The sequence below is a fragment of the Telmatherina bonti genome (genome assembly GCF_933228915.1).
Source record: "Telmatherina bonti genome assembly, chromosome: 3".
NCBI classification, from domain to species: Eukaryota; Metazoa; Chordata; class Actinopteri; order Atheriniformes; family Telmatherinidae; genus Telmatherina; species Telmatherina bonti.
Window position 1 is genome coordinate 15,955,643 of NC_136621.1, and position 14,484 is coordinate 15,970,126.

General features: G+C 41.1%; 1 protein-coding gene across 2 annotated transcripts in view; it reads left to right on the forward strand.

Annotated features, from left to right (window-relative positions):
- Positions 1-548: 548 nt before the first annotated feature.
- Positions 549-14,484, forward strand: part of LOC306774301 (E3 ubiquitin-protein ligase DTX4-like) — a 35,609-nt gene continuing 21,673 nt past the window's right edge. Inside the window, exons 1-2 of one of the 2 annotated variants that reach the window (XM_079264303.1) lie at positions 549-781; positions 1,706-1,932. In XM_079264303.1, the coding sequence (XP_079120429.1) occupies positions 1,722-1,932 (211 nt within the window). In that variant the 5' untranslated portion in view covers positions 549-781; positions 1,706-1,721. Of the gene's footprint in view, positions 782-1,308; positions 1,426-1,705; positions 1,933-14,484 lie in introns of those variants that run through there. The other variant, XM_079264302.1, reaches the window with a different exon arrangement.

Consider the following 14,484-nt stretch of genomic DNA (forward strand, 5'->3'; position numbering starts at 1 on the left):
TTATGTCTCGTTCCTTGTTAGATGACGAAAATGACTCTTTTTGCTGTCGTAACTGTGAATTTAGGTCTTATAGTTATGAATACTTACTTTACATTTTTAATTTACGAATCAGCTTCCATAATTTTAAGTCATAAAAACGTCAAAACTATTTTTTTTTGTTTACAGTCCACATTTGTCCACAAGATGGCAGCATTTACCGCTATTTCATTTTGCAGGACCACCAGTATATTTGAATAAAAGAGACTTCTGTTTAACTAGAACACAGTTTGTGTTAATCGGTGCAATTTCTCTTGCAGACGGCAATTAAACTCATACATCAGGACTAGATTACAGAGAAACAAAACAGCTTTAAAAATCTGGTCAAATCACCTTAAATATCAGCTGTTTTTAAGCAGAGTTGTAAAAAAAATCGGGACCTCTATTTGGGTTTTGTTCCTCGCTCCCTGATTCCCACGGGTGGACGTGAAGGCGTGGTAAGTGGTTGGAGTTGGTGGGGGCTGCTGTCCTCTACTCACATCGAGTTTTCCCTCGATGAAGTGAACATGGACGCCAAAAGATAGGCATTTTTTTCTCGACTTGTTTGGAGGAAACCTGTTTCCTCTCTGTTCGAAGTTCATATTCATTTTTGTTTAAATAGAAAAGGGAAATTTTTGTCTTCGTGGGAAGGAGGAAAAGACAAACTGAACCATGGTGGAGCCTAAAAGGTAGATTTTATCCATGAAGAAGTTTGCTCCAGAAGTTTTGGATTAGGAGGGGAGGACGAGGAAGATCATATCCACAGGTGAATATTTTATCCAGGTCTTAATATCTTTATTTATTTATACAAAAGAAGTGACTAGGTTATATGCACGTATAATTACTTGCGCCCTCAAAAACTTGCATAAAGCGGCTTTTGGTCCTGTCTATCAGCAGTCTCCAGGGTTTTTGTTCCCGGGATGCATACCAGTTAAACCAGTTCTGGACGCTCCCTCCGGGTTGGGGAGAAGTGAGGTTGCGCTGTTGGAAGCAGCCACTTTGTCAACATTTTGGTTTGCTACGCCCCAAACTCTTGGGAAGAAAAACACTCACTTGGAGACACATTATCAGTAGCACCGAACCGGCTTCTGCTTGTGGACCAAACCCGCCCCGCTGACACGGACCCACGGAAGCGTTACATTATTGACGACGGCGCGGAGGGGGGCAAAGGCCGTACACGGTTGGAGAAAAGCGGCTGTTCCTCTGGACCAGGAGGAGCCTTTACAACCAGGCCGCTTTTGTTGTCCGCTCACTCCGGGGCTGATTTAACCTACTATTACGGCCTTATAACAAAGAAACTCCAGCGAGGGGCCGTGATTTACTACCACCAGCGGCGATGCGAGAAGCCCAGACCTTCGCGGAAGAATGTGTCGCCTTCTCCCGGCGTTAGCTCCGCCGCCGCCGCTCCATGTAAGACCCCCACCACCCCCCAAAAACACGGCTTTGTGTAAGCTTTGGGAAACAGTCTGCGTTTATTAATTCATCACGAGGTAGAAAAATGCTCCTCCACACGGAGAGAGGTTGATTAAAACTTCTGACCGAAATAAAAAGATTGTTTTGTTTGTCTGCGGTGTGGTTAGCCTTCAGCAGCCAGCCCGCATTTTAGCTAACACCGCCCCCCCCCCCTCACCACACACACTTCTCCACTCATGACTGTTTCCTTGTGTTTCATTTTTAATTTACTCTCCAGGGCCAACAGTAACAACATGCTCCTGGCCTCTGCTGTGGTGGTGTGGGAATGGCTCAACGAACACGGCCGGTGGCGGCCCTACAGCCCCGCCGTCTCCCACCAGATAGAGGCGGCCATCCGGAGCAGCGACCCCCGCGGAGGGAGCGTGGTGCTCGGCCAGGTCGACAGCCGGCTATCTCCGTACATCATAGATCTCCAGTCCATGCACCAGTTCAGACAGGACACAGGTAAGACGCAAGGAGGAAGATGATGGACGTGAGGTGTCTGGATGTTGGCTGTCACTGACCATGGTCAGTTTAAATCACTGTTTCAGCTGAGGTCATAAATCTTGAAGGAGTTTTTCTGCCCTGTGACCCTGGTGTTGTCCAACAGCAGTCATCCAGATGTTGGCACAACATTTATGTGGGTCAGTTTAAAAGAATTGAGCAATTTGTGTGAAATTAACAGACAGGTGTGTGCTTTAATTTCTATGTTTACATCTGAGTGTAGAACACAGTCCCAATTATTGCCAATGCTGAAATGTGGAGTTTTACCAGCTTGTGTGTTTTTAATGCACACAGGCTCATCTGGTTTGACTTCATGATGGCGCTCAAAGTGGGCAAATGGTTTGACCTATGGGTTACAACATTTACCAATAATGAGACATTTTTAATTAATTTTCCACTAACTAAACTAAGTTTAGAGCTACAAAATTAATTTAACTCTTAAAAATAATGCGGAGAAACAAAACTGGTCACATTGTATTGCTTTTTATGTGTCCATTTGCTGAGCCCTAATGTTTGTTGTCGTTCTAATGGTCCTGTCCTTGATGGTCTTTGCAAGGAGACATTTGCATTCATCGCCAGTGGTGCTGGCTTACCTTTTTCCCTAGATTAGCAAACAGCAAAAATGTGACATTGAAAGAAATTCCCAGTGCAAAGACACAGCGTTTGGTGAACAGTACCAGGCTGGGGATGATGAAAAAAGTTGTTTCAGAACTTCAGCTGTAATCTAAACTGTGCTTTTAACATACTTTAAAGAAATGGATCAACTGCTGCTGTAAAGAGACAGCAGGGTTTAGAAAACCCTTCACAATAGAGACTATCCCAAAAAATGATTCATTAAAATCTCAGGGCTCAATTTTTGGACTTAATGAGCTAAAGTAAATTTGTTCCCAAAATGTACCATTATGTTCATCTAGACTCAGCCAGTAAAGGCTGAAAAGCCACAATTGACTCAAAAGCAACAAACTGAAGACCCCTTAGCTGATATAAAGTATAATTTGAATCAAGGTGTCAGATTGACAGACAGGGATCCAAAGCAGCCTGGGACAAAGTCCAGTCTAACCTGCTGATTGAATATGGTTAATGACAGTGTTAACTTTAATATTTTAATTAATGTAACTGCAATCCCTAATTTATCTATGTGAGTTTTTTTTGTTTGTTTAAATGTAAAACATTTTCCACACAGGGTGATGATTTTTTCTGGCTTTCTGATACAATCGATCTGACTTCAGTTTGTATCATGATGTGAGTCAGTTCAGGTTCACTACTTTAGGATTATACTACACATGTGGAAATATACATAAAGTAACTTCTTTATCCTGATCATCGCATGGAATAATTTATTTAACTGTTCTGGACACCTTTCATTAAGTGTTTTACTATTTTTTTAGCTGCATTATGATCTGGAATTTATTACACATGTGAATAATAGTTTTACTAAACATATGGTTTTAACTGCACATATGTTTCTCAAAAAATGCTGAATGTGGCTGAATTAGACCCCCCTGCCTTAAAGCTTCTGTTCCAAGTAAAGACATTTTAGTTTAGCGGGATCCTGGTGAAAGTTTTGATTTTTTTGTGAATATTACTTGAGTTATTCTTATTGTTATATTTTATTGTGCTAGGTCTTAAGTAAATGTTTCGTTCTATCATGTGCAAACAAGAATTGTGCTTGCCACTGGCAATAAACAAACCTGTGTGTCAAGTTCCCTTAAAACTAATAAGAACATGTTGCGTTCAACGTTGCAGGACGTGCAATGTGACAATTACACGCACGTACATTACCGTGCAATGCTCAGACTGCATGTTTTGCTGCTTTTATTTCCATACAGACATAAGTCAGGCTGTGGTGACAAACTGGTGGCTCTTCTTGTCTTGTTGAATGTGAATTGCAGAGAAATCAATTTATTTATTTAGTGACAAGGTAACCATGCAATTATTAACTGGGTCTGTTAGCGCTGCTTCAAGAAATCTGATTTAGTTTGGTTTCAGTCAAGATAACTTCACAGTTTGATTATTAGTTGGCTTGATATGATCTGGTATTATGTAAACCTGCTGGCTGGGGAGTTACAGGGTTTTGACTGGTCTTGGGAAACTTGGTTTTAGACCTGTGTAGAACCAGTTTTCATGTTCTTTTTCTCTGGTGAAATGTGAAGAACCGGTTTGAAGTGAGATGAAATGTGTAAACTTACAGTACGGAGCTGCTTTGTCTGGTTGGAAGCCTTTCCTTTTTTATGAGCACGCAGCTCTGTAGACAGTATCTGGGTGTGGTGTTTTATACTTGGAGTAATGAAATGTCTCTCTTCATCTGGGTTCACTGAAAAGCCTTCTTAAAAGTTTAGTGAACGAAGTCTGAAAGTGGGCTGGAACATTGAGGGAAACTTTTTCTGAATCTTATGCTCGGATGCTGCTGAGAGATGCTGAAGTATGAAGTAGTAAGGTTTAGATGGAAGCTGAGGATCCTCCACCAAGTTCATGGAAGCAGATGATTGGATTCTGGGCTTTAACCCCGTTGCTCTTCTGGGGCTTCAGGTTTCTTGTTATGCACAACACAAGTATGCTGTTTCTGTGCTGTCATGTTCTTTCATGTGACGGTGTGTTCAGACCAAATGCATTTTGAGCATTTTCGACGCTGAACACTCGACGCTGGTCACTAAAATGCCCCTTTTGTGTCGCCCAAAACGCTCCCAATGCTCCGGCCGTGTCTGCCGCTCTTCTTCCGGTCAGTCTGAATGATGGCGGATTCAGTAGGGCGATGGCATGGTTTATTTAATAAATAAAGCAAGAGAACGTTGTCGTAGGGCAGTGATAGTCACTGTTAATACAACAGGAGCCGCACTCAGCAGAGAGCCGCCAAACAAAGCGTTGCTAGGCAACGTATCCTGCTACGTTGCTAGATCAGTAACATTCAGCTTTTTAGCAAGGAATGGTTATCCTAAATATTGCACAGAGTAATGGCCCGTGTCTGGGTTCACCACAGAAATCCTCCGGGAGCTGCGAGCTGATCGCTCTGATTGGTTGACACCCCGCGTCAAGCGGCAAAAGTTCAGCTTTGCCCATCTCTGGCTTTTGACGCGCGGAACGCCGACGCCCAAAACGCGACGTGAGAAAGCTCGACGCCCCCTTGCCGTGCCTCCACATAGACTTTACATGGAAACATGTCGCTCTTGACACTCAAAACGCATTTGGTCTGAACACAACGTCAGAGCCTGACATCAAACTAAATTCCTCAGCCTGGCTAAACAACGTTGTTGTTGGAACATTAACCATTTTTCACGATATTCAGTCTGATTGTTTGTCTTTTTCCAGCCATAGAGGACCATCATTTTTGTTCTTTACAGACAAGCATAACTTTCTGCTCTCTCGTTGATATTTAGCTGCCCCTGATAGGACATTGCAGGCATTTTAAGATATCTGATTGGTGGAAGGTTTAATTGGATGTGGCTTCATCATAGTTTCTAGGTCAATTTCCCCCCTCCTGGTAAGGATATAAATGCCTTGAAAACTTTTATAGATCACCTACAGGATAAACTATCCAACATTAGGTTGGTGGATTTCACACAGAGTAATCCCTTACTTTTGCATTCCTCACCGCTGACTCATTATCGGTGCTGGATGAATTCTCTCTGTGTTTCTGTCATTGTTATCAGCTGGATTCCTTCCTGTTACCATGACTCCAGAATTTCAGACTTTTACTGAAAGTGAAATTCACAACAACCAAGAAAAAAAGTGTGCATATGTCTGAACTGAATCCGGCTTTAGCGTCTGCAGCTTGGGGTCGGGCAGAGCTCCAGCGCTATGATGGTCTGGAACAGCTGTAAATGACCATCGCAGCTCTGAGTTAGCCTGCATACTTAAGCCCTGACACACTCCTTCACACACAGCAGCTGCACACTCCCCACACAAAGAAAAGAAACACAGAGACCTTAATTCTGTACAGAGAACGGAATTTTTTCAAGGCCTAATGAGCAGAGTTCACTTTGGTTGTCCTCCCTCTCCATCCTCCTCCTCATGGGGCGTCTTACCCCTTCCCTTTCCCCCATCTCTCTTCCTAGAAATTTCTAGTCCCAAGGGTCTTTCGGTGTTTGCTTTGACATTGGAGAAAAGATATGTGTGTGTGTTGTATGCAGTGGGGTGGGGGGAGTGAATTTTCTTCTTCATTGTTGGATTTTCCCAAACGGAGGCGAGTTCCCCGTTGAGGTTTTAATACACACAAGTTTGGTCAGATATCCAAGGCTGACCGAGGGGTCAGAAAGATGAAGAGGCGAAGTCTGTTGTTTCCACGCGTTCGTCATTTTTCTTAATCTGTGGATCCCTCTGCACCAAAGATGTCACCATTACTTGATTTCTCAATGATTGGGTTAGGATTCAAAATCATCACTTTCTATAAAAGATCATGTCTAATGTGTGTAACAGCTTTTGCTGTTTTGTCTGTGGTCACGAGGAAAATGTATCCTCTCCAAACAAAAAGATGAAATCGTCATTGTGTCACATTTCTTTTATTGAAAATAAATTGTGGAGGACAGCTCAGCAGCCTAAAAAGCCATATATCCAGTAAGAGATCAGATAAGATTTTATTGACTTCACAATGGAGAAATTTACACGCCACATCAGCAAGAAGGGACGGTGCAAGATAAATAAAATAATAACAAATAACAAAAGAAGAAACCAACAATAGCAGCAAAACTAGCTATTTACATACAGAAAAGGAACCTCTAGTTGCATGATCTGTTGATGTTTGATGAAGCCAAACAAAACACAACACGCCAACCACATGTCAAAGTACGGAAAATAGTGAAGAAAAAACAAAACAATTGTTGCAACAGGGGATGTCACCATTACAGTTTTTTTTAACTCAGTTATTCTCAAAGACATAATCACAATTTTAATAATATCATGATTATTTTTTTGTTCATTTCTCAACACTATAATTGTGTCATAGCATGAACCCTCCTTTAAGGCTTTGAGTTTAAATTAAGACTGTCAAAATCAACCTCAATGCATAGTTTCCCAATCAAGGTCCTATCTAGATTCAGAGGAATCACTTTTCTTATCAAGTTCTTTGCCGGCTTGTTAGCAAACCATTTATTTCATTCAGGTGTGTTAAAGTATGGTTACCTGTAAAATATGCAAGACAGTGGCTCCTGAGGACCAGGACACTGTTTCAGTGCAAAGAGATTAATCTGAACAATTAACTATTTATTTCCATTTGTTTATATATTTTATGTCACATTAATGCAGAAACAACAAAGTTATATTGTACGTTGTTTAAAAATCTGAATTTGGCGTCATTATGGTGAGAGAAGTTGTTTTAGAGTATTTAGATGTCTTGTCCCAGGTGAACAATTCATTCATTTATTCATTCATTCATTCATTCATTATCTGAAATGCTTAATAAATAAACTTAATAAATTAATAAAGTATTTTTCATTTCATTTCATTAGTCCAATGAAGGGTCGTTGGGGAGCTGGAGCCTATCCCAGCAGCCTCCGGGTGAGAGACTGGATACACCCTGGCAGGTCACCAGTCCATCCCAGGACACAGCGGTGGACCAAATCCACCTAAAACCACTTTATGCCCCTTAGGTTTCTGACAGTTTTCCAGTCTTACATTCATAGAATGACCCAGTTATTATATCAACTAACTTTGTTCCATGTACAAGTTGGAGCTGCTCTGCAATTATGGTTCAGAAATGATCGTTTATCTAATGATTCATTGAACTATATTGCGGAATCTTTACGATAAAACAGTCATGTTGTTTAATACTGCAGGAAATTGTTAAACGAAATTATCCTGACATCCCTGGTCACAACAAGCAGCCAACGATGCAGCAGCACTTCGAAAAAGAAAAACCTGGGTGAAAAGGAGTAAATGTTTACCTAGCGCATGGGAAATTAATGCAGAATAATCTTAGTGTACATGGTACTGAGAAACAGCCTCCCTCCCTTGCTGATCAAACAAAGCAACTTCTCATCATTTACTTGGTAACCATGGTGACAGGTTGTTTGAAAAGTGGCAACAGGGATGATGGTGGAGCTTTTTCTGATATTCAATGAGGTTTTTACTTCAAGCAGAAGGAGCGGAGAAGTTAGTGTTTCTCTGCTTTATCTGAAGCAGAGAAATAAAAAAAAGAAGCGGTGTACTGGGGAAGAAAGAAAAACTCCCTGACCTGACCTGTGGTTTTAACTGTTGGACAGATTCAGGTTTCAAACAACAAAGGTGACCCTTAAATCTGACCCCATACAACATGGATCTCCATATCCAAACCTCCAGGACATCCTGTAGTTATTGGCTGTTGCCCGACTGCAACACCACGACTCTGTTAATGATCCATTGAATTGGATCAGGTGTGTTGCTGCAGGGACACTTCCAATACCTGTAGGATGCCGACACTCGAGGTCCGGATTTGGAGACCCCTGCTATACGCTAACAATACCACAAGCCTGGATCTTCGTCGCCACCAGGGATGCAGATTACTCAGATTCCTACAGGCAGGGTCCACAGCCATCAACATGACTTCTTCTGATAGTTTGGCTGGTTTATGATTTCTTTGAGGGAGATGCCAGCTGTTGTACCCCAAGTAATTTGTTTTCATCGCAGTTGATCAGAGCCAGAGAAGACATGACACAGGCTGGATATTAACATGAAAACAGTTAATATGACGGGAATAACTTCATTGGCTGTGCGAAGCGGATTAACGTTGAGCTCGTAGTAGAACTACAGGTAAAATCCTGAGCAGACACTGTCGCTTCAACATGTAGCTGTTGTAGGCCATGTTCCCACAGAGCTTCATTCCCACCAGGACATCCCAGGCAAGGCGTTCCCAACCCTACATCTCAGGATGATTTAACTTCCTGGATTGTTTTGTATCCAGAGGAAAAAAGAAATGCAGGGCAACGCTTTAATGAACCGTTCTGAACCTGATTTTAAAAAATAATGTGGCTTTAATTATGAAGATATGCACAGGCTGTCATGGCAACATTCCTATACATACAACATAAAATAGAAAAATATTTAAAATAAAGTTTAAATGAATAACCAAAAGACAAGAGTTTACTTTGAACTTGCGTCCAGTTTGTGTGTAATAAAAAGAGATTAGGATCTCAACGAAGTGACTTCCTGTTGCTTCAGCTTCATATCTTCACACTTAAACTTGATTCACTTCACTTGTAATCAGTCGCATCAACGGGATGTTTCTGCATGACTGGAACCTAAAAAAGTTCAGCCTGACATTAAAAACTGCTCGTGTCACTACAAAAGAAGTTTCATGTCTAAACTTTAAGAACAATTTTTGCTGTCTACAAAGTGCAAATGAAAGTTTTCCCTGGCTTCAGTAAAAGAGATAAGAGTGGGATTTTATATGAGAGAAACAAGATCCTGATGATGCATTTTTAAGCAAGGTTAAAAGCGGTAGTTTCAGTTTGTGCCTCCTCAGCACCAACTTGCCGTTGGTTTCTTTGTGGGTCTGTTTTCCAGACACTGATGGCATCTTTTCTTCCTGCTGCTCTGGCTCCAGCTGGTCCTGCTGAAGGAGATACATTCCCAGACCCCCACAAAGCCTTTGGGGCGTTGGGGTCATAGCAGAGGGAGGGGACAGGGCAGGTCTCCAGGGACCAAGCTGTGGGGGTGGATCATAGTGGCAAGAACTGGAGGGGGGTGGTAGGGAGTGGCACCAAACATTTACATTGACTTTGTTTACATGCACAACAAACCTAGTGGAACAAACAGAGTTTATGGCAGGAAATAAACAGAGGATAAGCTGCACCTGCATATCTACTGTAGCTGCAGAGTGGAGGCCCAAATCTCCCAGTCTCTCGGTTTCCATCCCTGCAATCAGACGGGCCAGCTTTTTAGCATCTGGAGGGAGGAGATGTGAGTTTTTAAAAATGTTCTCGCGATGTAGAACAACAGAAAGTATGTCTTTAAATGACTTGAGTGTGGAAAAAAGGTTAACCTGTTTTAACCCACAAAATTCACAAAAAACAAAATATATTGAAGAATTTACGGGATTTTTTACAACAGCAGCAAATCGTTGATGGCAGCTGCCGATTGTTGCCTGCTAGTGGGGAAAGGGGCAACATGTTTAAGCTCTCTTCCTGCAGACATGGCCTGGTGCTTGTCACAGTTTTCCCTCTTTGGCTTAGATGGTTACAAGTTATGTGTGTCATTAGAAATACAGAAAAAATGTACCACCCAGCTCTACTGTGTTTACCAAGTTATATTCAATTTCATGTTATACTTTTTCTTTTGTCTCAAACTCTGTTTCATGTTGCGCTTACTCTGGATCATCTGATCTTTCCCTTCACTCGGCCATCACCCTCTTTTTCTGCTTTTCTCTCTCGCTCCCTCTGAAGCTGAAAATTGACTGAACTCGGTACTCGTGGGACATGACTCTTTCAAGGTGAGACAAAGTAAGAGAAAAAGACAGAAAGAAGAAAGAAGGCGTTGAATGGAGTTAGTGGCTAAGCAGTCGAACAAAACTTGAAGTTAAATAAAGATGCATGAAATCAAGAGGAAGACTAAGATGACGGGGAGAAAATAAAAAGACCACGAGGAGTGAAGCATTCTGGGTGTTTTCTGTGTGGAAGCAGAAAGTAAGAGGGGTCAGAGCTTGGATTTTCCTCCTAGTAGTTGTGAAACTCTGCGTGTCGGGTTACTGCGACTGTGAGGCCTCCAAGGAGGGGGGTGGGGGGCATTACCCACCGCCTGTTCCAACAGTACACTCACACCAGCATTTTACAAAAGCTCAACCAGAGATCCAGCAATATTTTTCTCATTTCTGACCCACTTCTCCACATCAAACACACAAATCCGAGGTCAGCCATTTCCAATAAATACTTCACAGTTAGTTGCTCACTTGAATCAGAGCAGTCACATCTTTTCTGCTGATTAGTCAGGTCATAACTGTGAAACACTGGCCAGACTTCAGGAGCACACACACATGCCAGAGGCTGAAGACTCGTGATGGGATTTGCAGGGACCAACAGGGAGGAGAAGAGCTGGAACTCAAGATATGTGGTAAATGTAGGAAAAGTGCAGTCAAAACATGAGCAATGAGGTGCTTTTGAACAGTTCTGGGGGGTTCGCTGAGGGCTATGACAACTGGGGGGGCTCCAGAAAGGACTAAATAGTTTCCAACTGGCTGTTTTTCTGGTTACATTTTTGCAGCAGATAAATCCAGAATTGCTCATTAATTCTTCTTCGACAGAAGTTTTGACTTTACTTTCTCAAGTTTCCAGTCAAACATTAAACTAGTTTCTTTTTTATTTTAATGTTTTTCCATCTTTTTTCCATAAGAATGAAGTGGTGTGTAGCAGCTTCGGTCATATAAGACTGAAAAATGTGATATCTTCAGGATTTTCTTTACTCTTTTGCTGACTTCAGGTCAGTTTGACCTCTTGGATGATTTATTAACTCATCCCATGTGTGTTGGTCTCTGCGCTTTACAATTATATCAGACTCCTACTTTGTCCTTCAGCTTTTTCTTCCTCCTTGCAGCAGCCTTTCAGCTGGTATTGACATTTTTTAGTTTCTAATATGATTCTGTCAGTTTATGGTCATTTTTTGCTCCTTAAAGGAAATGACATCAATATGCATCCATTATGCATTATTATCATTAAGGAAATGTGAAATAGGCACAAAACTCATTAACATATCTTGAGGTTGCTTTGTTGCTGGTAAAAAGGAAAATAAAACAAATCAGTTGGACAAAAAGAAATTAAATAGATAAAGACAAGAAGGGGTTCGTTGCAAATATGTGTCTCCAGGCATTAAGGGTTAAACATTTGTAACAGAAGAGGGGCTTCTGGTAGCATTGGTCTATCCATGAGTTTCCAACAACAACTGAGAATGTCTCTAGATTTGTCATGAGTTGCTTTCTGGAAAAAAAGAGTTGCTGGAAGAGACTTGAAAGCTTGGAAAACAGCAGAAAAGTCACATAGTTACCAACAGTGGGGAAGGGTCTACTTTCAGTATTGCCAGCATGTGCACGTCAATTCACATGATATAATAGTTGAGCATGATTTGGCAGAATTATTTTAATAATCATTTTCTCTATTTTTCTGATTGTTTTGAGCTGAATTCCTAATCAATATGTGATATAATGCATAGCTTTGAGCCCATCTCACATTTCCATGTATGTTGATCATCAATTTGAATCCATACAGGACATAAAAGATGAACGGTTATCTGTTGGTTGGTTACTAGTAGGGCTATCAACTTAATCCCCAAATTAATAGTTATCTTTTATTTATAGATGGAAATTGGCAAAGACCAAAAATAGCCCTCTTCCTTACTAACCCAAACTTGTGAAGGCAGAATTTATCAAGACATCTGTTCATCCTTCAGGTTTTACTGATGTGTATAAAGTTAAATGAGGAAAGGTCTTTTTTTTTTTTTAACTTTGTCCCAACTCATGGAAAATAGACCCTTCATCTTCTTTTTTTTTTAACAAAAGCTGTTTTTAGGGTTTCTGGTTGCAGGAGGAAGTGGCAGCAGAGGGAGAGATTACAGCAGGCAGCTGAGAAGTCCAGATAAATGAATCAAAAGGAGGAAACATTGTTGATATGAAAAGGTTGCATCTCAGTGACCTTTCAGATGATTTCATAACTCATCCCATGCCTGTCGGTCTGAATGTTCCTCACAGAGGACGTCTGACATAATTGTGGATGTGCCTCCTTGAACTGAACCGTCTTTGTTTTTCATTTTAGCTGCTTTAACAATATTTTTTAGTTTTATGAGCTGTTTTTTTCTACATCAACCATTTGTGTGAAGTAGATGAGCAGAGAAGGAAGAACAAGAAGAGGAAGTGCTGGCTTAACTCAGATGTAAGATTTTCCCACCCAGTGACTGACATTGAGGATTTTAGGAGAATGAGAGAGCGCCTTTATTCATGAAGCATGACCTGACCCTAGCATGTGTTCGCCTGCTGGTCAGTCTGCGGCCCAAGTGTGTGAAGGGAGGGGTCGGTGATAAAGAGAACAATAAAGACCAGATGGTTGGCTTCTTTCTCCACCTGCTTCAGGCATTTTTGTGCTCACAGACCTACCTTTGCACATCCATTTTCTATGTTCATTCTTACAACAACTTGATATGTTCATTTTTGTTTTACTTGAGGAGTGATGCCCAAAGTCGGGCAACTGTGTAAAGAGTAAATAACAACAAAATGCAATGATTTGCAAATTTCCTCAACCCATAGTTTATTCCCAGTGGAGCATAAACAGCATATCTTTTAACTGTCTGTAAAGTGAGGAGACCAGTTGCTGGAGTTTTAGGAGAAGACTGCTGTCCCACTATAGACTGGAGCAGGATTCTAGCTGCTCAACAGTCCTGGACCTTCATTGCTGGATTTTTGGGCTCATGATTCTCCAAATGTTTTCTGTTCCTGTGAAGCCATGTTGTTGTGATGGATGCAGTATGGGGTTTGCTATTGTCTTGCTGAAATGTGCAAGGCCTTCCCTGAGAAAAATGTCTGGATGTGAGCGATGTTGCCATAAAACCTCCATGGACTTTTCAGTATTGACAGAGCCTTCACAGATGTGCCCATGGCAAAGGCACTAATGCAACACCCTACCATCAGAGATGCAGGCTTTTCAGCTACCCATGGATAATAAGCTTTATGCTCGCTCCCCTCTGCAGTATACAGAACACACTATCCATGCTTTTCAGAAAGAATTTCACATTTTCATCCATTGGACCTCAAAAGAGTTTTCTACTTTGCCTCAGACCATTTAAAATAAGCTTTTCTCCAAAGAAGACAGCAGTGATTTTGGATCATGTTCACATCTGGCTTCTTCTTACATGATGGAGCTTAAACCTACATTTGTGGAGTTCAGGGTGACAGACAGTGAATTCTGGAAACCTTCCTGAGCAAATGCAGTGATTTCCAGTAGAAAAATCATGTTTAAATTCTGAATGTCACCACCACCACCCAGCCTTGCCCCATGCACACAGAGATTCCTCATGATTATCTTTTGATGATAATATAAACGATAGATGGCTGGATTTTTCCTGTTAGGAACCTTTTTCTGTAATTCTGTAATACTTTTTTTTAAATTTTTTTTAATCCAAGAGACTTTGCATCTCTAAAATGTCCCTTTAAATCTAGCCATGTTACTGACAAGTTACCATGTAGCCTAATTAGTTGTCAAGTGCTCCTTCAGTTGTTTTTGATTTGTACCAATGGCTTTTACAGCTTTTTGGTGCACGTATTCTTTTTACTGATGTGTTGCTGCCATCAGATTTAAAATGAGCTCATATTTTCCATTAAATGGTAAAATGTCTCAATTTCAACATCTGGTATTTTGTTTATGTTCTATGGAAAATAAAATATGGGTTTATGAGATTTGTAAATCATTGTATTCTGTATTCAACTTTTCGGCATGGGGGGGGGGGGGTGTAATTTTTCCTCAAACAGTTTAATATGCTACAATCTTTTAGAGTTCATTTTGTATTAAAACCAGCTTTCCTGTCTTCTACACTCATGGCATATTCCTGTCTTTACTATGAAATCCTCTC